Source organism: Melanotaenia boesemani, chromosome 1 (genome assembly GCF_017639745.1).
Source record: "Melanotaenia boesemani isolate fMelBoe1 chromosome 1, fMelBoe1.pri, whole genome shotgun sequence".
In the NCBI taxonomy this organism is placed as follows: domain Eukaryota; kingdom Metazoa; phylum Chordata; class Actinopteri; order Atheriniformes; family Melanotaeniidae; genus Melanotaenia; species Melanotaenia boesemani.
The window spans coordinates 35,110,067-35,134,518 of NC_055682.1; the positions used below are offsets into that span (position 1 = coordinate 35,110,067).

General features: G+C 40.6%; 1 protein-coding gene across 1 annotated transcript; it reads right to left on the reverse strand.

Moving 5' to 3' along the window:
* Positions 1–517: 517 nt before the first annotated feature.
* LOC121640232 (ATP-binding cassette sub-family C member 12-like) lies at positions 518–24,153 on the reverse strand. Its single transcript, XM_041985937.1, has 31 exons — positions 24,091–24,153; positions 23,000–23,056; positions 22,654–22,805; positions 22,425–22,571; positions 22,177–22,324; positions 17,419–17,655; positions 17,132–17,305; positions 15,766–15,913; positions 13,987–14,135; positions 13,753–13,860; positions 13,220–13,450; positions 13,064–13,135; positions 12,662–12,786; positions 11,617–11,689; positions 10,418–10,621; positions 8,540–8,674; positions 8,252–8,348; positions 4,994–5,044; positions 4,084–4,179; positions 3,875–3,978; positions 3,543–3,719; positions 3,229–3,455; positions 2,977–3,114; positions 2,676–2,865; positions 2,493–2,582; positions 2,181–2,370; positions 1,909–2,068; positions 1,725–1,803; positions 1,356–1,469; positions 924–1,088; positions 518–847 (listed from the first exon to the last, which is right to left on the reverse strand). The coding sequence occupies exons 2-31, from the start codon at positions 23,048–23,050 to the stop codon at positions 755–757; spliced, it is 4,125 nt and encodes a 1,374-aa protein (XP_041841871.1). The 5' UTR covers positions 23,051–23,056; positions 24,091–24,153; the 3' UTR covers positions 518–754.
* Positions 24,154–24,452: the final 299 nt, after the last annotated feature.

Consider the following 24,452-nt stretch of genomic DNA (forward strand, 5'->3'; position numbering starts at 1 on the left):
CAGCAACACTTGAGACATGTAAGCAAGGTAAAATGATAAAGTTCAAATAGTGGAAGTATCAGAATGATTATTGAATCACTTTCTTTTAACATTAAAAAAACTGCTCCCATCCATGACAAGACCCATCCTTCTTGACTGCTAGCAGCTGCTAGCAACTGCTGTTAGCTAGCCTAGCTGCAGATGCTAGTAGCTACCTATAGATGTTAGCAACTGGCAGGTGTAGTGAACAAGGTGCAGCTAACAGGACAAAACTACAAGTGCCTCTGGCTGCTGGCTATTTTGAGTTTAATTGTTTGCAATATTGTTGAAAGAAACAAAAATAAAATGAAAAAACAAATATGTTACAAGTAGTATTCCTTTTGTTTAGCATGTTTGTGTGTTTAGAGTCATTCCTGTAGTATTCAAAGAAGCTAGCAGCTGCTAAGAGCCATAGCTTCTTGTTTCACTGGTTTCTCACAGCACATGAGCTGCAAATCCCACCCTGCAAGTAGTCAGGATCGGTTTTCCCAATTTTAGATGTGGAACATGTGCAGGGGGTACTTTGCAGGTTTGAAGCAGAATTGCACTTATGGCTTGTTATGCACATATACTTGTAAGGAATAGAAAGAGCATTTTATGGTAATATTATTATTTAAAACTTGATTTTTAGCTGAGTTGGACTTTAAAATCTGGTTGTGTAAAGTGAATAACCATTTCGATATTACAATGATTATAAGATCTTGGTTTTGGGATTAAACAAAGCGGTTTCAGTTGTTCAAGTATTTACAGTGTTAGCAGCAGTGAGGAGTGAGGAGAACAGTGAGTCTGGTCTTTCCTTTAGCACCTCTGGAGGATCCAATTCTACCGCCTGATAGAGAGAATATTCAATGAGTCCAGGTTAAGGATAACACAAATTTTGCTATCTCAAATTCATGTTTTTTTACCTCTCCTTTGTCCATGACCAGAATGCGATCTGTGTGCATTACAGTGTTGATGCGATGTGCAATTGTGAGCATGGTGCAGTCACTGAAGGCCTCCTTGATAGTGCTTTGGATCAAAGTGTCTGTCTCTGCATCGATGGAGGCTGTGGCCTCATCCAGGAGAATAATCTGTTCAACAAAGGAGGGGAAATTAGGATAGATAAGACATTTTATGGGTAGGAGAGGTAAGATGGGAAATTCGTTGGATGTATAACATGCAAAAAACACAAGCAGCAATAATATTGTCCGAGAAGATTGCGGCAACTGATAAATGGACATATATAGTAACCGTTCCTGATGTTCTTAAGGACTTGCCTGGTTAGATAAAGAGTTTAAAAAACTGTTTGAAACAACATGTATGCACACATATAGTGATGATAATGCACATAAAAAGACCTTGGAGTTACGGAGAAGAGCTCTGGCCATACATATCAGTTGCCTCTCGCCTACAGAGAAGTTTTCCCCGTTTTCCAACACTGGGGCCTGTAGCTTCCCCTCCAACCTGGAAATCTGAGGAAACACCATCATATTATTGTATCTGTACCTTTGCTACTGCTATAACTATCACTGAGACAAACACATACTCAAAAAGCAGAAGAATTTAGTTACGACCAGGCAGCAAAGGGCATGCGAGTTGATGACACTCCTAAATGATATATTTTAATTTAAAAAAAGACAAAATTATGTTTATCTGGCTGTAGCCACTAATATTTTTCTATTACTTGTATTGAAGGGTTTTAGATATGGAAGGCTGTTTGAACATACACAGTCCTTCATATAGGTCTTCTCCAACGCTGTCCAGATCTCCTCATCAGTGTAATTGTCGAACGGGTCAAGGTTGTACCTACAAGCAATCATAGTAGGTAAACTTGTTATGTACTTACAGCAGTGAGAGCAGTATGATGTGTAAATATGAACCTCTATGGGCCTTTGAGGTTCCTGTCATTACCTGACAGTGCCAATAAACAACACAGGGTCCTGGGGAATGATGGACAATTTGCTGCGCAGATCCTGCAGGCCGATGCTCATAATGTCCACACCATCTATGAGGATGGTTCCTCCTGCCGGCTCCACTATCCTGAACAGAGCTACACCTAAAGAAGATTTCCCTAAAAACACAAGGAACAGAGCAGGATAGCTGAATATTACAGTGGTTTATAACTACTGGATTAAATCTGGCTTTAGCAGTTTGTTAGCATATTATCACGATTAATTCCTTACCAGAGCCTGTTCTTCCCACAATGCCAAGTTTCTCTCCAGCTTGGATGAGGAAATCAAGCCCATTCAGGACAATGGGTGTATTCTCTCTGTACCTCATCTTATAGTCCTGGAAAGTGATGGCTCCATTCTTGGGCCAGTCCTCTGGGATCTGAGCCTCCTTTATGCGCCTGGGGGCCTCAGACTTGCAGTCCTACAAACACAAAAATTAACATCATTCAGAAAAGAAATAAGAAGCATCTCAGGGGACAATTTATTGACTTCAGTCTAAAGAGGACCAAGACTGAAGGGTGGGTGTAAGGAAACAACTCTGACCGTAATGTATTCCAGCAGCCGCTCCACCGAATTAAACCGCGCCTCCACTTCTGTGGACTGCCTCACTACATACTGGAGCATGCCTGTCAACTGGGCAGTAGATAAAGCTCCATGAACCATGAACATACACTGTAGCCTTCCTTTGAAACAAAAACTGAACATTCATTTGCCTTTTAGATTTACCTGAATGGTGTAGGACATGGCAAGGCCTTTCAAGGCTGGACTGATGACTTCATTGCTGGTGAGCACCACAAACAGAGCCACCAACAAGGTCATGGAACAAGCCATGAAGTCCAGCCAAAAGGAGAGCCATCGTGTCCCAGAATGAAACAGTAGATAGTGGTTGGAGTTGATGTCGTTCAGGGACTTGAACCTAAAATATCACAAAGAACAAGCCAAAATTAATTAGTTAATAAAACGTACACTAACATGTCACACTTAAGTATTTATACTCTTTATCTGATAAGAAACTCTGGTTTCTCACAGTTTTATGTGACTGTCTCTTGTGTTGTAGGCATGGATGGTGCTGAGACCCTGCAGGGTGGAGGTGGTGAGAGAGATGCATGGAGAGCGACTGATATTCTCCATTTTCTTCATCTGCCGTATGCTTCTCTGAAATATACTGCAGAAACATCAAAAGCAATATTCAAAGTTCAAATCTTCCAAATAGTAAAATTATCCTACAGTCTCCAGAGTTTCTGTCATGTCATGTTCGGACTAACTGATGGAAACTCACAAGAGAATGAGGGTGAACAAAGCTCCCATGACAATCACAGCCACCAGCATGGCAGGGAAGACTGACGCGATGACGATAATGGTAAATGTGACGAGCAGGCAAAACTGCAAGAAAGGGTCCATGTGGAGAGGAAGCACAGTGTCCAACTCCTCTTGATCTTTAGCGAAGCGGTTGAGAATACGACCGGTTGGCGTCGTGTCGAAGAAACCCATCGGACTGCCAATAATCTGTAAAAGAAATAAGACATTTTTGTAATCAGCTGCTCAAAAGAAGCTGCAGAATTCATAAATTGTTGAGGTGATGCTCCACAGTACCTTTTTGAACATGGTGTCATGGAGTTTGCAGGAGGCTCTTAAAGTGACATGCGTGTAAAAGAAACATTTAATCAGAGCAAGTACCACCATGACAATCACCATCACTCCATAAATCGTCTGGTAGAAGTGCAGGCGTGGATTTTGTGAGATGTCTCCCTGGTTTGAAGTTGTATTAGACTACAAAGAGAGAAAATTTAGGGTGTAAAAAAGTCATTGTTGGATTGAAATCTGATAAATTTACAGTAACTGTTAACCACACCACCATCCAAATTATTATATATATATAAAAAAGTCTAACATGACAAAGGAAAGAAAACAGATGTGATTTTCACCCCGTTGCCCTGTCCCAGCCAGAAGCTGAGCCACCAGTTACTGAAGGCTGTGGATCCGATCATGAGGACGATGATCAGGATGGTGAGGAAGGTCATGATGTAACCTGCAGCAACAGTTACCAAACTTAACCAACTGGGTGGAACATACTGGAAATGTGTTACTGCTCAGAATCATGCAAATGAATGTGTGTGTGTGTGTTGGGTCGGACCTCCAGCTGCCTGGCAGTACTGGTGGTAGACTCTCCAAGAGACAGAACCCTCTGAGGAGGACTCCTGACTGACCAGCTGATCGCCTGTTTTCACTGCTGATTAACAGGAAGAAAAAGATTACACACCCATTTATGTCCCTGTGTCACTGCTTCTACCCACCAGAGGTCCTCAGTGACCCTCTCATGGTCTGCAGCTGCTCCCTCTATGATAATATAACTCTCAATTTCTGTATCATCAAATTGCTTGTGTTGCTTTGTACCGAGGGTTTTCAGGTTCCTCTAGAAGTGGCTGTTTTCTAATCTTTGTTCTTGATATTCTGGTCAGCTGTTTGAGTGTCTGTTTTATAAAAACAAAGCTCACTTTCTTCTGACTTTGCTACACATTTAATCTGCAAGGTAATCAATGTGTTCATGTCAACTTAGAGGAGTTTCCACCAACAGTTTTCAGTTATTTTCTTGTTTGTTTCTTTTTCTCATGGAAAATTAATCCATATGAAAGAGAAATCCCAAACATTTGAAGATTGACAATTTTTAAGCGAGGAATATAAATAAATAAATATATAAAAACATGCTACTAGAAGTAGAAATAGAATAGAATAGAAGCTCATTTGGTTTCTGTTGAGTTTGGTACATTAAATCAGATTTAGTCAGATACCCTCAGATCAGGTTTAAACAAACATGTTGTAGGTTCAAAGTAATTATCCTCTGATAACTAATGATAGCAGAAGCAGAGCTCAATGTGGATCATGATAATACTTACATAACTGTTTAAATATCAGCACAAAAACAGTTATGGTTGCTTTAAAAAACAGAAAAAAACCTTCTTGTGCACTTTTTGTGTTTTAGCTTGCTGACTTCTGCATAAGACTAAATGTGTTGCATGTTTGACACAAATCTTACAAAGACTCACATTTCTGGTCCGCTGTAGTTTCATCATTGATTTCATCTGTCATGTCAAATGCTGAAAGGAGAAATAAATGTTATTTTGCTGATTACATCTTCATCTAACAATTAAATCCCATTTAATACACATTATATGGCATCATATCTTCAGCAGTTTTCAAAAACAACTCTCAGCTTATGAAGTTATTCTGTTAACTAAGCCCAGAAAACCCAGACAGCCAAAATTAAATCTCATTTTATTTATAAAGCACTTTTCATGCAAAAAGCAGAACTTTACATGATCAAAACAACAATTCATGTACAGTATGTGCAGAATTATTAGGCAAATGAGTATTTTGACCACATCATCCTCTTTACGCATGTTGTTCTACTCCAACCGGTACAGGCTTGAAAGCCTACTACCAATTAAGCATATCAGGTGATGTACATCTCTGTAATGAGAAGGGCTGTGGTCTATTGACATCAACACCCTATATCAGGTGTGAATAATTATTAGGCGACTTCCATTCCTTTGGCAAAATGGGTCAGTAGAGAGATTTGACGGACTCTGAAAAGTCAAAAATAGTGAGATGTCTTGCAGAGGGATGCAGTACTCTTAAAATTGTCAAACTTTTGAGGCGTGATCATCGAACAATCAAGCGTTTCATTCAAAATAGTCAACAGGGTCGCAAGAAGCATGTTGAAAAAACAAGGCGCAAAATAAATGCCCATGAACTGAGGAAAATCAAGTGTGAAGCTGCCAAGATGCCATTGGCCACCAGTTTTGCCATATTTCAGAGCTGCAACATCACTGGAGTGGCAAGAAGCACAAGGTGTGCAATACTCAGGGACATGGCCAAGGTAAGGAAGGCTGAAAAACGAGCACCACTGAACAAGACACACAAGATAAAACGTCAAGACTGGGCCAAGAAATATCATAAGACTGATTTTTCTAAGGTTTTATGGACTTATGAAATGAGAGTGAGTCTTGATGGGCCAGATGGATGGGCCCGTGGCTGGATCAGTACAGGGCAGAGAGCTCCACTCCGACTCAGACGCCACCAAGGTGGAGGTGGGGTACTGGTATGGGCTGGTATCATCAAAGATGAGCTTGTGGGACCTTTTCGGGTTGAGGATGGAATCAAGCTCAACTCCCAGTCCTACTGCCAGTTTCTGGAAGACACCTTCTTCAAGCAGTGGTACAGGAAGAAGTCAGCATCGTTCAAGAAAAACATGATTTTCATGCAGGACAATGCTCCATCACACGCATCCAAGTACTCCACTGCGTGGCTGGCCAGAAATGGTCTAAAAGAAGAAAAAATAATGACATGGCCTCCTTGTTCACCTGATCTTAACCCCATACAGAACCTGTGGTCCCTCATCAAATGTGAGATCTACAGGGAGGGAAAACAGTACACCTTTCTGAACAGTGTCTGGGAGGCTGTGGTTGCTGTTGCACGCAATGTTGATAGTGAACAGATCAAGACACTGACAGAATCTATGGATGGCAGGCTTTGAGTGTCCTCGCAAAGAAAGGTGGTTATATTGGTCATTGATTTGTTTTTGTTTTGTTTTTGAATGCCAGAAATGTATATTTGTAAATTTTGAGTTGTTATATTGGTTTCCCTGGTGAAAATAAATAAGTGAAATGGGTACATATTTGGTTTTTGTTAAGTTGCCTAATAATTATGCACAGTAATAGTCACCTGCACACACAGATATCCTCCTAAGATACTAAAACTAAAAAAGCCCCACTCCAACTTCCAAAAATATTCAGCTTTGATATTTATGAGTCTTTTGTGTTCATTGCGAACATAGTTGTTGTTCTATAATAAAATTAATCCTCAAAAATACAACTTGCCTAAAAATTTTGCACACCCTGTATATTAAAAAATAAAACACAAGTGCTCACACAACCAGGCATATAACATATCAATTATGGCACACATGTGCAGTTTTTTTTTTGGCCCCTATTTGGCCTTGACTTGCAGCATTGACTGTAATGTGAGTGTGGCTGCCAAAACCCAGCCACATGACCACCACATGTGGCCCACACAACACCTGCTAGTACCATAACTGAGCTAAAAGTAGCCCAGATTAAGGCCAAATGTGTTTGCTATCTGGGGTTAAAGGGAGTATCTCATCCACTCTTCTAATTACTGGGTGAGTCTTCTTGTACCTTGTGCACTTAGTCTGCATTATTTGACTTGATCTCTCACCTCCCCCCTCTCTGTCCTTGCCCTCATTCATCTTCCTTCTCCCATCCATCTTTCTCTTCATCATCCATCGCTCCATATTATATTCATCCTCTTCATCCCTCATCCCTTACCCCATCTCAACTCTTTCTTGTCATCATCTGTCTGTTTTTCTTTTTCAGGAACCATCTGGAGGGGTCGTAACAACCTGAAAACATAAGACAGACCCCCCATCCTGAGTCTTCCCTTCTCCCAGCCTTCAATTACGAGACACTCCAGATCAGCCAGCCAGAGGACTTCAGCTCTATCTGAAACCCAAATTTCATCCATGCCCTTCATTAAATGTGTAAACTCACATTAATGAAGTGTGTCCTAAAAAACCTAAATACTGTTACATCAGTTCATAGTAGTAGTATCACAAATCTTCACCCTTTCCCTCCCACTCGTTATACAGTTCCTCCTTTTACAAAGTTTACAGGTTTCTGTTGACACTTCATGGAGACCTGTGCCAAGAGTGCAGCAATATGTTGGACCAATCCAACAATATTTCTGTTACTGGTCTGACTGACTTCTCTACTTTGGATTATTTTGCTCAAATTTCTCTCTGGGCCTCACAGCAAGAAGGTTGCTGGTTCAAATCTCGGCTGGAGGGAGGTTCGAACCTTGAGGGCGGTGGCCTTTCTGTGTGGAGTTTGCATGTTCTCCCCGTGTATGCGTGGGTTCTCTCCGGGTACTCCGGCTTCCTCCCACCGTCCAAAGACATGTATGTTAGGTAAACTGATTACTCTAAATTCTCCCCAGGAGTGAGTGCAAGTGTGAGTGGTTGTTTGTCCCTATGTGTTGGCCCTGCGATGGACTGGTGACCTGTCCAGGGTGTACCCTGCCTCTCACCTGTTAATGCTGGAATAGGCTCCAGCTTACCCGCCACCCATCATGGAATAAGCGGTACAGAGAATGAATGAGTGAAATTTCTCTCTGAGTTCTATTATTAGCTGCAGCTTTAATGTATTCATTTTTCCATCTTTTTCTATTGAACTGAGACATGACACATTATCCTATAAAACAAATGTTTTTCTTCTGTGTTTTCATACCGGGGTTTACTATCCCACTGTCGGCACGCTCCCTGAGCTCAACCTCTTTCAGCTGGGCGGCATCTTGAGACAACACGTCCTCTTCTTCTGTCTGAGTCTGACAATAAAAAACATGGTGTTAAAGTTCAGTCTGCTCAAACTAACCTAGTTTATGGAACACTCTGTCTCTTGTTAACTCTGTCCCTTGTTAGCTTGTTAACGAATAAAGACAAAGTGAGGAGATGGAGTTGAATAATAAAAAAGATGGTGTAAAGAGCAGAGCTGCAGCTTATTTTGTGCTGGTCTTACTTTGGACTGTTCCAACTGGTAGTTGCTGATGAGCTGAGCATAGCGTCCGTTGGCTTTCATAAGTTTCCGGTGATTTCCGGCTTCCCGGATCTCTCCGTCCTCCAAAACCAGGATATCATCACAAAATTCCAGGTACTAGGAGACCAAAGAAAGGACAAGCATGTAAACAAAAGCAGCTCAGCTGTGCAGCACAGTCTGAGGAGGAGTTTGTATACTGGTACATTTCTGGGTCTTTACTGACATGGTAGAGAGATTTACAATACCACCCACCAACTAATGATCACCACTACACCATGATGGATCATATAGCCCTCTCAGGAAGTGCTGATGTAAAAAAAAAAAGGTCTTAACCACCCAGAAAGTTGGTTTACAGAAAACATGTAAGTATGAATGGCACCACCAAGGTTTGTCCAGAGAGGAAGCCTAAAGAAATTATTTTTAAAAATCTTTTTAGACTAGTTTAATTGTTTTTAGTAAATATAAATAAATTCAAATTTAATCCCAGCAGCCTCAACCCTCTTTTTAATTACACTTTTTAATAATTAAGAGATGAGAATAGCCATTTTTGCAGTTTTGCAAAAAGAATTAATTTCAACACTCAGCATTCAGCTTCTAAGCTGTCTGTGGTTGTTGGTTGAATCTCCTCTTGTTTGATTGTCCTACAAAAATAACCACTTGCCTCCCAGGAAAAGGTGCTGCCTTGAAGGTAGCATACATGTCCTCAAAAAGTCTAATGTATGTCTCTGTATGGATGGTGTCTTATCATCCATACCATGAACACTGATGCTAACATCACAAACACTGACTTTTCCAACTTTAACAGCCTGGATGTTCTTTCTGATCCTTGGCATGTAAAACCAGATGTCACTGACCAGATATTATTGTTTATTTGCAGTGAATGAGCTGCTTCCATTCCTGGCCAATTAATAAGTCAGATTTTCTTCTTTTTCTTAGTAGTCAGTGGTTGTTTTGAGGAATATCGCCCCTATTGAACAGTTGTTGTAACTGTGAGGAACTAGTCAGGTGGTTTTGTCCGTTTAAGTAAAGTGAGGGTGAAAGCAAAGCAAACCAAATAAAGGAGCAAAACTTTTCAGGACTCCCCACCAATCAAACCAAGTCCCCCAGACTATCCTGGTGTGAATGCATCCTAAGACTTCCCCAGATTTTCCCTGAATCTTCATCATCATCAAGATCGAGATCATCATCTTAATCATTTAAAGGTCCCATATTAGGCAAAAGTCACTTTCCAAGGCTGAATTTGGGGTAAAGCACTTTGAAAACAATGTTGTTGGACCTCTAAAGCCCATTATAAAATTTGGGACATTTAATATACTAGATGTTGAAAGATCAAAGCTTTGCAATCTTGTTTAAATAAATATTTTATTTAGAGCTTTTCACTGATTCTTTAAACGCATTTAGGTGAGCCATGACCCAACCTTGATGGTAAAGATCAAAACTTTGGTGGGTGTTCCTTTAATACCCAATCCAGACACCCTTACCTGGCTGTCACCTATAAAAGATCTGATTTTATAATCTTCAAGAATGCTGTTACTAGAAAGTTTGTCTTTTCCTTTTCCATTTCTCTTGACTTCATTTGGACTGAAAATCCTTTTTTGGACTTGTCTAAATAAAGGTGCAAATGAATCTACAAGTTGCAGATTTAAGTTTTTATAGCATTTTAGAAAATTTCCCAACAGCTCCTGAAGTGAAGGATCATAATTATTGTTATTATTAACTTGAGAGGGTCATGAAATGTCGATGTTAACATTAAACGTCCAGCAAAAAATTATAAATGTTTACCTAACATAAATTTTTCCTAAACATTTAAGATCAGATGGATTATCCGTTAAAGACTGTAGTCTCATCAGTGGATTTTACCTGGAGCTGGTGTGTAACAAGTATTACAGATTTTCCTTGGAGCTCCTTCTTTATGCATTCTTCAAAAATGTGTTTCCCCACATGAGCATCGACAGCAGATAACGGATCGTCAAGGAGGAGGATGTCCTTATTGGAGTAGACAGCTCTGGCCAGGCTGATCCTCTGCTTCTGTCCCCCGGAGAGATTCAGACCCCGCTCTCCTATCTGCCATCAAACCACCAGAAATCAGATTTTTATTTTTCTGTCACTGAACATCATATTTCATGACAAATTCTTATAACTACAACTGAACAGCTCTCTGGCACACACCTGGTTTTTAGATTAACATCAGTTTACTGTCATTTGGTTTTCACTCAGTCGTGTGTTAATAAGTAACTGATGCTGTTAAAGAAGCAGCATTTTAATCAAACTGTTTTGGCATCATATTGTATAAATAACAGGTTTAATATTAAATCAGCTTGGACTGAGAATCTTGTGGTCAAAGATTAAAATAAAGTGTTATCCAGGAATAAAAATGTGCCAACTTGCAGGAACACAGACCTCGATCTGCATGAGTGTTTTCAATCAACAAGCGCACATTGAAGGTCATCAGGCTGTAAAGTGAAGAATACATCAACCTACTGACCTCTGTTTTCAACTTTACAGTTATACCTACTGATTGTAAAGTTTAGCTAACAAAATGTTTTATTCAGGTCTAGGCCTGAATAAAACCTAACCTAAGACCTAACACACTCAGAACTTTGTACTAAAAGGTTGGGAAAAGCTTGTAATTCTGTGTAATATACAACTATTCAGAACCCTAAAGACTCTTTATTACGTTCAACCTGGTAGCATTTATATCTCTTTCTATGTCTGAGCTGAAGTAGGTACTGCACACAGACTGGCATGCACAGAAGAATAAGGTCTAATTTCATTCACTTTGATGCTGAGAAACAAATAACAGCAGTCCCCAAAGCGTCCTGCTCTCTCTTTTGTCTGACTATCATCACAGAAAGTTTTTCTATCAAAGTGTCGGAGCTAATCGAGGGGAAGGGGGTGGGGACAACTGTGCATATCTTTTTTTAGCAGGGGTCATTCTGCACTAGGCAGCCTGTTTAATCTAAATGTGCCATGCTTTAAAAAAAAGAAAAGAGAAAAACAAATGCAGTCAGACCAATAAGAGGAAACTCCGGGAAGGAAAGGTAAAAGAGAGGAACTACCTCAGTTTGGTCACCGTATGGGAGTATTTCCAGGTCAGCTCTGAGGCAACAGACATCCACAACTCTGTCATATCTGCAGAGTAACAATGAAACAGCTTATTTGGTAACTAAAAGGGGAAATCTATAAAATAATTTTTATAAATATGAAAATGCAACAAGTCATATGACACAACTTGATGGATATACATCTGTTTGCTTGTAAACACAGTTAATCGGCCAATCACAAGGCAGCTACTCGATGCATTTAAGACGACCTGTTGAAGGTCAACTATTTCTTTGGTTTACAGATAATAATCCAAAAAAGAAAAATATCCAGTGAGATGCAGTTTTCTGGATGAATATGCCTCATTGATGTGAGAATGGGCAGAGTGGTTGGAGATAATAGAAAAAAGGTAACCAGAACTCGAATTAAGACTGGATTCAACCAAGATAAGCAGAATACTATCTCTAAACACACAACATGTCCAAGCTTAATTGTACCTAATAAAGTGGCCAGTGAGTGTTTTATAAATTAAATCTTCTAATCTAATATGACCACATGTAGCAAGAAAAGTCAATGTTTTTACTGAATTGGCTCAAGGACACACATGTATATTAAATGACTAACATCAGTTTATTGTCACATACAACAGGTACGTTAACACTGAATTATTTTTGCTCTGATGGTCAGTCGCTGGTGGTTTATGAGATGTTACATTATGTGACGGTAATTCACTCTCCATTAAGTCTGTCTGCTGATCAGCAGTCAGTGTTTCGCCATCTCTGACAGCATGAGGTGGCTTTCTGAGGACAAAGCTGCCAGATAATGGAGATGACCTCTGCTCGTGTTTGACTAACTGGCCAGATAAGACTTCACAGCAATATGAAGAACTTTCTCCCAGTTAAACATTTTTCATGTGAGATAACCTCCAAAGCCGGACATTTTCAAAGGAAAAAAAAACTTTAGCTTAGCCTTGTTTCATAATCTGTGTTAGCACAGATCAGAGGGGACAGACGATCTTATCTTTAAATTATGCATGTGAAAAAAATCTGAGTGTGTAAATACTTGGCCTGATGGAAAGGTTCCCCCATCAGGATGTTTTCCTGAACTGTTCCGTGGAAAATCCAGGCCTGTTGGGAAACGTAAGCAAACGTCCCATCAGCTGTGATGGAGCCCTGATGAAGGTGCATCTAAAAGACAAAAATGAGCAGACATGAGAAACTTTCCTGGATACATAAACGTTATGTTAAAATTAATTAGATTTAAAGAAAACAATGTAAATAAGGAGTATTTTCTAAAATAAAGAAACAAAACTAACAATAAAAAATATATGACAGACTTGCAGAGGCAGGATGAATATATATATATATATATATATATATATATATATATATATATATATATATATATATATATATATATATATATGTATATATAATTAAGATAAACTGCAGAAACAAAAGCAACCTGTTCCAAAATGCTTGAAATCAGTGATGTCTTTCCACTCCCCACATTACCACAGACGCCAAGCAGGTTGCCCTGCAGGAAAAACACACTGATCATTAGTTTATGTTTAGCAGAGTCTAGCTAACCTAGTTTATCTTTATCAGAGGTACAGCACACCTTAGGCAGGGTGAAGGAGATGTTTCTCAGTGTTGGTAAAGTGTCAGTTGGTCCATTCTGGGATATCTCATCTGTTTTCTGCTCCATCCCCCTGTTGGCCTGGCTGGCTGGTTGGTCCGACGAGCTGTTTGGTTTGGTCCAGGAAAGTGTGGCATTAATCATCACTATGGCTGAGTTGCTGTCTTCCTTTTGCATCAGATAGGGCTCTGAATTCTGGATCAGCAATATTTTCTGAAACAGACAAATTATATTTAAGTATTAATTGCCTGTCACTGGTACTTAATTAAAAATAAACTAATGAAATAAATCATTGTTATTTAAATATGAAAAAGAAATAATTATTTAAGATTTATAAAAATTATAAAAAGTTTATAGGAAATTAAACTTTATGGAAGCTAAAAGAAACTGGTGTTTGTAGAGGGGGCGAGCAGGGATGCTATTACCATTGCTGACCAAACTGCATCTCTTATTTAAACCTGTCAGCACTATGTGTGTATTAGTAAATACAATAAAAAGAAAGTAGAAGATTTTACCCTTAATCGTGCCACGGACACAGCAGCTTCAGCCAGCGACTTCACACACAAAGGCATGAGAGCAAGGCTAAACCTCATAGCGTTAAAGATGGCGATGGTAGTGAAGGCCTGGTAACAACAGAGAGAAACCATTAAAACAAAACATAAGAGGGTAAACACCAACAGCCAGCGTGTTGATTTTAACTGTGTGAAATGTACATGTTCTTACTGACAGAACTTTGCTGCTAAACTCACTTCAGACGTGTTGAGCTGCAGTCCCAACAAAGTGTGCACCAGGAAGGTGAGGACGGTGGCCATGGTGGGGATAATGCTGGTAATGCTGGTGTTTGCATTCTGGATGTAACTCACCAGCTGTATTTGCTTCTTCTCAGTTTTTCTTAAGCCTGTAAGAAAGAACAATAATTTATTTTACTGGAAGTAAATATGCATTAACACAAGAACTTTCACAGCTAGAGTTTTTATTCTGATAAATGCACGTATATTATGACTAGAAATTTAGTTTTCTAAAAAAAAAAAGACACTGTAAACAGTTAAAGATCAATTGAACAATTAAAGACATGAAACTTTTACTGATATAAGTCATAATTCCACATGCTGCATGCAAACTCATGCATTGGATGCAAATAAAATATTCAGTTTATTACAGTGTTGCATTAACGCTTCATCAAAAAACACTTAGGAGCTGAGGAGGGGTCTATGAGGAAGCAGGGTCTAAATGTCCAGCAGCCTTGATTGATCTGGATGTGTTGAATCTAACAGTGGAGTTCTTGCTAAGCGGTAACACGATGATGATTATCAGCTCATTAAAGAAGGATTTAGAGACGATGCTTTTACTGAAGATGACCAGATCTTTGCAGCTGTAGTGATAATCAGTCAGACACATAATTAATTTGGTGATTTAATTTGCTGCTGTTTGGAAAAATTGAACAGTTCCCAACATCATCACTGGTTACACAAGCAAAGCAGAGCAACGGATTAAGACACAATGTCATTCAAAATGAATGAGAAGCAACACAGCTGACACCTGAACTTTATGTATGAATCTGGTGTTTGCCAACCCAGTAGGGCTGCAACAAGTAGTCGACGTTGTCGACAATAGTCGACAATAAAAATAGTCGGCAAAAAAAAAACAAAAAAACAACAAAAAAAAACTCCAGAGTGAGACATCGTCTTCTAATCCTATCTCTGCTGAGTGTTGCACAATGCACATGCGCAAAGAGGGGGAAAAAATACAGAGTGAGACATCGTCTTCTTTTTTTCATCTTTGCTGTGAGTTGCACGTGTGCAGTAAAGTAAAATATGGTGGCGGACTAGAGAAGAAAACGGCGGTGGAGAACGTCAAAAGTCTGGGATAACTTCACGTTAAACTTCCAAAATAAATTAAATACGTGACATTTGATAAGCGGACTTTGTGTACCATGGAAGTACGGCTGCAATGCTCAAACATTTAAAGAGGAGGCACGTCAGACTTAACAACCTTATGCAAAATTTCAAAGCTGAAAGTGAAATAACATCCATTTACAATAATCATGAGATACATAACCCGATTGGTCGACTAGTCATTTTAATAGTCGTGACTAATCGACCATCAGAATAGTCATTAGTTCAGCCCTACAACCCAGTTCTCTGAACCTGGAAGGAAGGTAATGAAAATATCTGGAGCTGTTAGCAGCTGGGTCTGAGAAAAAAATCATTTATTTTTGTAAGAGATGTAATTTTCTGGGAGGTGGTACATTCACATGTGTCGATCTGTGGCTGGACTGTACATCAAATTCTTAATTTGCCTGCATTTATCCAAAGAAGGTACAGAACAACACTACTCAGTATAAAGCTGTACAAGCTGTGATTGTGTGTTTTTCCGCCATCCTTACATGTGTTGAAAGAAGCCTGTTAATGATCCAGTAATTTGATCCAAGTGAGTTATAGCTAGGAAACATCTATAACCTGCAGAACAGAAGCCCCCCTAAAATTCGGGTGTTTGGTAACTTGTTAGCACAGCACTGCGTAACTCACTTGCAATCTTCTTCTCAAAGGATTCCTCCCAGGCGTACATCTTGATCAGCTTAATGCTGTTGAGAATCTCATTCATTGTGCGAACGCGGCTGTCGGTTGTCTGCATGGCTTTCCCTCTGAATTTGTTAATAAATTTGGCCAAGAAAAACTGCAAAGACAAAGAAAGATCAATATATTTAATTTAATCTTTGGAGTTTCATAACTGTAGGAAAAAGAAAGTACTAAATATTTCCACGGAAGAAAATTAAATCAGGGAGAAAGGTTGAAAACGCGAAAAAAAGTGTGAGAAATTTGGTTAAACTGTGGTAATTTTACCTGTTTATCCATGTTTAGGAATGATTTGAATAACTTAGTATCTAAATCTACGTTCAGATTTTATATTTTGGTTATATTTGGGCTAAATCTGTTGCGTTTACAACCAGTGGCGACTGGGGGCGGAGGTGTGGGGGTAACAGTACTACTTACTTACTGCAGAATGGGGGTCCTTAAAAATCCTCAAATAAAAACTAATTTTGCACTAACAATACAGATGGATGTTCTTTAGTCCACACCCACACCGGTTGTTCAGCCACACACACAGCGAGACAGCCAGAGAAAGTCATGTACCTACCAAAGAAAGTTAAGTCTGGCTACCAGAAGAGGGAGAGAACAAACACAGGGTAAGACAATGAAGAGAGGGGGAGCTTCTTTTTAATTTCTTTGAGAAAAAAGGTGAGCAGCATGCGTGTGTCTGTAGGCAGCTCGTTAGGATTCATTAAGGGACAACACAGAAATGTGTCAGTTATTACTGCAAATCATTTGACTTTATGTCGTGCCTTTTTCTCTGGCTTCCCTTGTGCTTCCTGCTCTTGCAGGCTTATCCTCCCTCTCTGTTGGCAGCTGCACCAAACGGGATTGAAGCCTCAACAAACTCACCGGTATAAAACCCAGTTACATCAGCCACTCTGCCAGTCTGCTAACAAGTCTTCCTGTGGTACTGAGCCCGGTTAACTGTATTTTTGGACTTTGTGATTGTCAACATTGATCTTTTGTTAATTAAACCGTTGTTATTTGCCTGAGATCAGCCCTCGAGTCCTTCCTCTGCAGAGTCATGACATTACAGACCTTGCAATAAAAAACAGTTCCACTTTGCACTGATATGTTAGTCCTTTTCCAGTGATCAGTTATGTCATATTTGGTGCCAATGGATTCTGTCTAACTTCTGGATTGTGAAGATGCCACTGTCATCATGTTATCTGAATGCACCAGACCCCAAAGTCTGTAATATTATTAACAAATGATCTGGCATAATTTTTATTCTAATAAAACAGGAGATTTGAAATTGATTTAATTTTTGTTTATAAAAATATAAAAGTGTATGTCTGACCTGTACGGGGACAAAGATGAGGTAGGTGCAGACTCCAGTCAGCGCCGTGTAGCCAAGGATGTAGCAGGCGTATACAATACACACTATGAAGAGGACGGGCGTGGACAGCGTGAAGCTCCCGAACAAGACCGCTTCGAATAACCTGTGACCATCGTTGGTCAACACATTTATCATCTGGATGTGAGGAAGCCAGAGACAGATAATTAGAGGTAGATGTGCTGGTGGAAGAAAAAAAAGAACATTTTTAAGACCTTCTGAGACAAGTAGAGGGTGTTTTTTCTAACTACCTCTCCCACTGAAATGCCACTGTGCACCCGCAGAGAGATGACTTTCTGAAAGGCCACCGAGGAGAAGGCGCCTTTCAGCCTGACTGCCGTACGCAGGTTGATTGCCCACAGCAAGGATATGAAGAAAGCTTTGCAGAACTCTGAGGTGAACAGAGCAAAGGCCAAACCAACACCATGGGTCACGGTGGACTCTTCTGGGTAATCAATGTAGTTCAAGATCTCATAGACCAGAACAGCCTGACCGAACAGAGAGAAGAACAGGTCTGAAAGTCTTGAACAGATGTCACTGATAATTATAATTTCACCACTGAAAACACGGGAATGAATGTATGTACAGAGAAAATAGTATTATAAAGACGCTTGGCATGTTTTACTTAAATTCATATTATAGTTAAACTTCGTTCAACCAGAAGTTTTGATGAGTATTATAAAAAAAAATATAACCGTTCATGTCTCGTTTTATTCAGCACCTGGTAGTAATATGTTACCACCACCATTATGTAGTAGTAATTTACCAAACTGTTTGCCAACCAGAAGAAATACAACAGAGGAGGGCCTCATTTCGTCTAGCTTTGGTAAAAAGATTCATGGACATGGTGTAAAACAGAGTTGTATGTAACCGTAACGTGCCATATGTACTTAACTGGTAAGTGCACAGATCTGCAGACCAAAGCTGAAAACCCTGAAAATGTGCTTCCACAGCTACAGACTACTAGGAACTAAATGGAAAAATAAAGGCATTTGTACACAATGATGCTAGCAAGATGGCGTTAGTCGATACCAGTGATGGCCGTTACTAAGGGCGTTCCTTTTTTCAGTAATGGGTAATCTAACTAATTACTCTTTTCATCGTTACGACGATGACGTGATCTGGTTGAAACTGGAGAATAAACCTAATGTTTGAGTAGAAGAGTGGCAGTGTTGTGCTGTGACCGGGTGCAAGCTAAGAATAAAACAACGTCACATGTTCGAGCCAGAAGTTGTCCTCGAATTATTTTTATGACCCAAATTCAGCTGAAGCTGATGCTGTCTTCAACTGACCGGGTCATAGGGGGAGGAACAACCACATTTGCTACCTGATGAGGATTGACTGATGAAGAGTAAAACGTCATGGCAGATTTAGGTAAGTCAGTGTGCGCAGACACACAAACTACCAGGAGACGCATCAACGACGAGTCCAGAGAAAACAGGAAGAGTTTTAACTCCTTACGATGCAGACGTACCGGTCCCGGTACATGACTACTAATCAACAACATTGCAGCCATGTGTGCAAGCCCCTCTGTCATGAATGCCCACAATATACACATCAAATGAAAGCTCAAAGTTTTTCAGCTTTATTATGAATACATGAACATGCAGATATATTTTAAGATCTGTTAAAGGGAACATATTTTCTTTAAAAAGTAAGGGAATAATTACTTTTCTAAGTAATTAATTACTTTTATAATTCTGTAACTCCGTTATTGACTCTGTTACTTTGTGCAAAAATAACTAGTTACTATAATTATAACTTTTTTTAAAGTAACATGTCCAACACTGGCCAATACCAAGTCCTGCTACACTATTTTCTGCTCATTAAACCATTACTGACTAGTGAGTTCAAGTCCAATCAGGAAGATCTGTTCTCTCCCCCTGTCTGTGTAAATCGCTCTGTTGGGAATTAGGGATTTCCCTGCAGGGTGATTTTCATGGTCACCTCCAGTTTCCTCTCCACTCTGCCTTACACAACAGGTTATACGTCATTAATCTTAGTAAAGAGGTTTACTACAGAAAATTCAAGGTTCAAAGGTTTTATTTGTCATTCCTACATGCCAAAAACATGACGAGAACTAAATTCGTTTCCAGAGGCCCGGTAACTCCACAAAAAAGTGTCTACGTTAAAACATGTTAGTTAAAAGATTTGCAGAGTTTGTTTAAATGTCTGACGACCTCAGGTCCAGAAGCAACTGAACCCCAGCCAGGACGTTCTGACCTTGATGCTCTTCAGTCTCCTGCCTGGGAGCAGAGGGGTTAACAGTCTATGACAGGGCTACTCAATTCTGTCCTACGAGGGCCGCAATCCAGCAGGTTTTCCATGTATCCCTGCGCCAACACACCTGAGTCAAATTAGGTGGCTCTAACAGCCAATCAGGTTCTACACAATAACTGATTAATTTGACTCAGGTGTGTTGGTGCAGGGATACATGGAAAACCTGCTGGATTGCGGCCCTCGTAGGACCAAATTGAGTAGCCCTGGTCTATGAGAAGGGTGGATGGAGTCACCCCTGATTATGGAGGCCCTGCTCCTGCAGTGGTTTGGGTAGCAACCAGTTGCAGTGCTTTCTTGCCCATTGCTGTGCAGCTGCCATACCACACTGAGATGGACTGTGTCAGAATGCTCTGATTTTGTTGATTAAATCTCAATTTAAACCTGCGTAAGAAGCACCGCCAAGAAGAAAGAACACAAGCTGTTGGGTGATCGCCATTCTCCTTTGTTTCTGAGTTGTGATTTGGTTATACTTGCGCTGCACTGCGATGGCGTCATAATATTGCATAGCTGATACTGTCTGTTAGGTAAAGTAAGTTTACAGTTGGCTGTGTGAACAAAACAAGATTACAGTTTACAAACCACATTTGCACCCTAACCTTCTTGTCCCGACAAGCACCCGATGGTGGAAACAAGGTTTAAGAAAACCCAGCACCAGGGATGGTTTTAGCTATGGGCAAGGTGGGCGACCGCCCAGAGTGCAATCTATTTGGGGGCGCACGAGCCCCAGGCAAAAATGAAGCGCCACCTCCCTCTGCAGCCACACAGGCCTTTGAGATGCTCCCGGAGCAAGGGGGACAGGTTGGTTAGTTGTGGGGGGTGCTGATGGGTGGTTCGCCTAGGGCGCAAAACTAGCCAGGACTGCCTCTGCCCAGCACCCAGTTACACAGAGACAGTTCTTTACCAGGGTCTGAGGGACGATTGTATTAAATGCTGAGCTGAAATCCTGGAGGAGGAGCCTGACATACGCATCCCTCTCCTCAAGGTGAGTGCCTGATGAACGACAGCTGATACTGCGTCAGATGTGCACTGGTGAGGGTCCACACTGATGTTGATTATGTTCCTCATGTCTGCCATCACCAGCCACAAAAGCCCTTCTTGACAACAGATGTTAGGGCCACAGGACGGTTTTTTGTTTATGGAGGTCACAGTAGAGGATTTGGGTACAGGAATGATGGTGGCTGTCTTGAAATACGATGGTACTGCAGCCTGGGGAAAGGGGGATGTTGAAGATATCCATCAGCACCCCTGTTAGCTGTGTGCGGCGTCCCTAAGAAAACCCACCCAGAAACGCCATCAAGTCCCGGTGCTTTCAATGGGTTGATCTTGAGTAGTGACCTCACCCCCTTCTCAGGGGTCACACAGAGGGGGGACTTGCCTGGTGCAGGAGGATCCATTACAATCCTCAAAAATGGAATAAAAAGTGTTCACGGAAAGGCAGGGTCAGATGAGGACTCTTTTTGTGTCATGTTCAAGATGGTTCTGATACCTTTATACATGTTCCATTGGTTTCCAGGAAGACTGCTCTGCCCTTTTGAAGCATATTCTGCTTAAGCTTTTTCAATACCCACATTCAGGTACCTTCTTGCAATCCTCAGTGCAATGCGTCTCTAAACCTAAATGCAGGTCTGAGAGTGCGGCCATCTCTGTTCAGCCAGGGTTTCTGGTTGGGGAAGATGGTGACAGTCTTGGTGATGGAGACGTCGTCGGCACATTCTCTGATGTAGCTGGTGACTGTGGATGGGTATTCCTGCAAGTTCATCATGCCATCATATGTTGCTTCCTCCTCGAATAGATCCCAGTCAGCACACTCATCGGCAGACTGTCCATCACGTTTACGTGATTGAAGTCTCCAGCAATCCTCGGGGTGCTTGTTTAGGATCGAACCGATACCATGACAAACACTGCTGTAAACTCCCCCAGCAGATAATGTGGTCGGCATTTAAGAGTCATGACTTCAGCAGCCGCTGTGTACCCTTTTACACTTCACGCTACAGTCCCTGTAGTTTGTCATACGGAGTCGAAATAGATCCATCGCCAGGAATAGTGAAGGGATAGCTAGCCTGTTTTTAGGCTTTAGCTTGGCTAGCACTCCGTCCCGCTTACCTTGCTTCTGCCTCCGTGCACAGAGCTTATGCCAACCTTTAGCCTTATGTGTTGTTGGTGTTCCAGCTTGTGGTTTTTAATAGACTCCATTGGCTTACTTGTGCTCTTACGGTTGCCGCAAGAGGTGCAGCACTCGAGTTTCATGAGCTCTGAGAAACTGTAGATAAGTCTTATCCGAGAGGAAAGAAACGAGAGAGGGTCACCAGGAGCTTGAGAAGCCGCTGCATTACTACATGCCGCCATTTCTGATTGAACTGTGTCTTTGATGCATAGTCTGCTTCCAGTTGGCTTTTAGAAATCGATAAAAAGGTATGCATTTATTTGGGTGCAAATCTGGATCTTTAAAAAGCTCATCTGAGTAATGGCCGTGGCTGAGGGTGTCAGGCAGACAAGAATACACAAACCATGATAGGAAAATGCCCCCAGAGTCACAGGATCTATTATTTTTTTGGGCTCTTTATCAAAATATAAAATTAGAGGCTTTCTAATAATCAATCTCATATATTTTAATGGACAATGACTCAATCAACACATTTATATTGTAAACTCAAGCTCAAAACTCAAGGGGGCTGCTGGAGGCTCCTGACAGAAGAGGGACTGCAGACGTGATAAAAACGATGACTCACCGGACCAAAAAATGCTCCCAACATGGCAAGGATGCCAATAAAGACGGACAGAATCAGCCTGGTTTTCTGAAAGCGGAGGACCGCACGGACCAGTGAGGCTTTTTCCAGGCCTTTCTTCTCCACTTCTTCTTCCCAGAGTCTCTGCAACCTGCAAAAACAGAGAGGGAGGGGCGGTGCTTAGGTCCACGGGCCCGTCGTCCAGCAGTGCAAGCTACTGTAGGAGGATTAATCTGCAGAAAGACTCACACCTCTCTCCACTGGTGTCTGCTACGTCATGTGGGGACAGGCCAAGAGAGGAGAAGTCCAGCCTGTTTCTGAATATGGCCCACATCATGGGGGTCATCCAGGCAAAAGTTGTGAATGATAAGAAGCCGGCATTATCCAGAGGATGGGATCTGAATATAAAAGAATCAGCTCCGTGAAGGCGTTAAACATCTAAAAATACACAAAGTAAAATAAATCATCAATGAAACTGACTGTGATGAAGACCAGCGAAAGGGTTTGAGGGTCTGCAGACTGTGGTGGTATTTTCTAAACGAGGAAGGTGGGGTCATTTTATTGTTGGGTCCATCTAAATCTTCTGGACTGGAGATCTCGGATCCAGTTCTCCATCGGACAACATTGTCTGTCTAAAGAATCAGAGAGTCAAAGACATAGAGGCAGAGATGGTTTCATCCCAGCTAACGAGTCTCAAAGAGCAGATCAAACACTTGTACAACAGAAGCAGGATGCAGGTGAAACAATGGGAGAGGAAAAGAGATCAGGCATGTTTAAAATGTCTGGAACACTCTGGTCATAGGTGCTGTTTGTTCTGCAGACTTACAAAAGAGACTCGTCGAGTGCTGTTCTTCTCTAAAGAATATTCTGTCTTCATTTTGGCCTGAAATGAAAAGGATAGAGAGTAAATATAACTCCAGCCAAAAGAAACATCTCATTTATAGAGAATTAGACTGAAGGCTGCAATCATGTCTCATTTAGACTCTCAGTGTCACAAGATTTCTTTTACACAAATATTCATTAAAAATCAATAATTTAAAGCATGTAAAATCTATTGAAGCCAGACCTTTAAACACACATCAGCTGTTGTTTCATAGCTTAAATGTGAAAATACAGTCAATGAATTACAGGAATCTCACACTGTGTCAAAGTTCCCACAGCTAAATAAAATCCACATTCACCGTGATGAGTCTGCATAACTTTTGTTAAGGCATAGTAAAATCACAGAGAGCTGAAAACGCAGAACTTAACTGTACATATACACTGAACTCTGTCAGTTTACGAGGAGATAACGTACCGGTCGTAAAAGCTTCTTGCATTGCAGGCAGCACTAACTGATCAGTGCTATACTTTAACAAAAATCAGTCAGCGGGAGTCCGGCTGCACGGTAACGATGACACAAGGCTTCCTAAATCCATCCCAACTCTGATGATGAGCAGTAGAAGCTCACGGGGTTATGTTAACAGCATTAGTAGCTGCTGCTGCTCTAAAACACAGCAACACGTCACTGAAACACTGAAGTTAAGTCTTTTTTTAATAAAATAAAAAAAAAATCCTGATTTGACTAAATTACTCTGAATTGTGCACTAGATGTGTTAAAACTCAAAACTTGACTTACCAACTAAAACATTAAGCTTAGACACAAAATACCTCTAATTTCAACACATTGTCAAAATATATACAATATATCTAAAACTGTAAAGACTGAGCAACTAATTCATAAAAACAAATATATTTCATTTGCACTTATCAAACAAACACTAACAAATCTGGAATAATCATGTCTGAAAGAAGTTACACTCTGAGGAAATAGAAATTAAAGTCACAATGATGAGGAATTTAAAAACACACTAAACATCCATTTCAAGCAAAACTGTTGTATTGGGAAGAGAGCAAAGTAGTGAAACACAACGATACCTCAGGGTGGAGGACGGGGAAGATCCACCAGAGCTTAGTCAGTGAAAATAAAGCCAGCACTGGAGCCTGGAACATTTTATTCCATCTCACTTTTTATGGAGATCAAAGGTTGATCTGCCCAGAGGTAAATGCGCCTGGCTACTTTCCTTATGGTCAAAATAAGAAGCCAGTTAAAAGAAGTTGCAGTAGATCACGCCAGATGATAAAACTGACATTTATTTTATAAAAAAAAGAGAAAGAAAAATCTGTTTTACTTTTAAACAAATCAGTTGATTTGTGCAGGTTTAAATACAAGATCGCTCATTATTGTCTATATGTCAAAAATTGTGTAAATATTTAGAAAAGTGATTTTGAACATGACG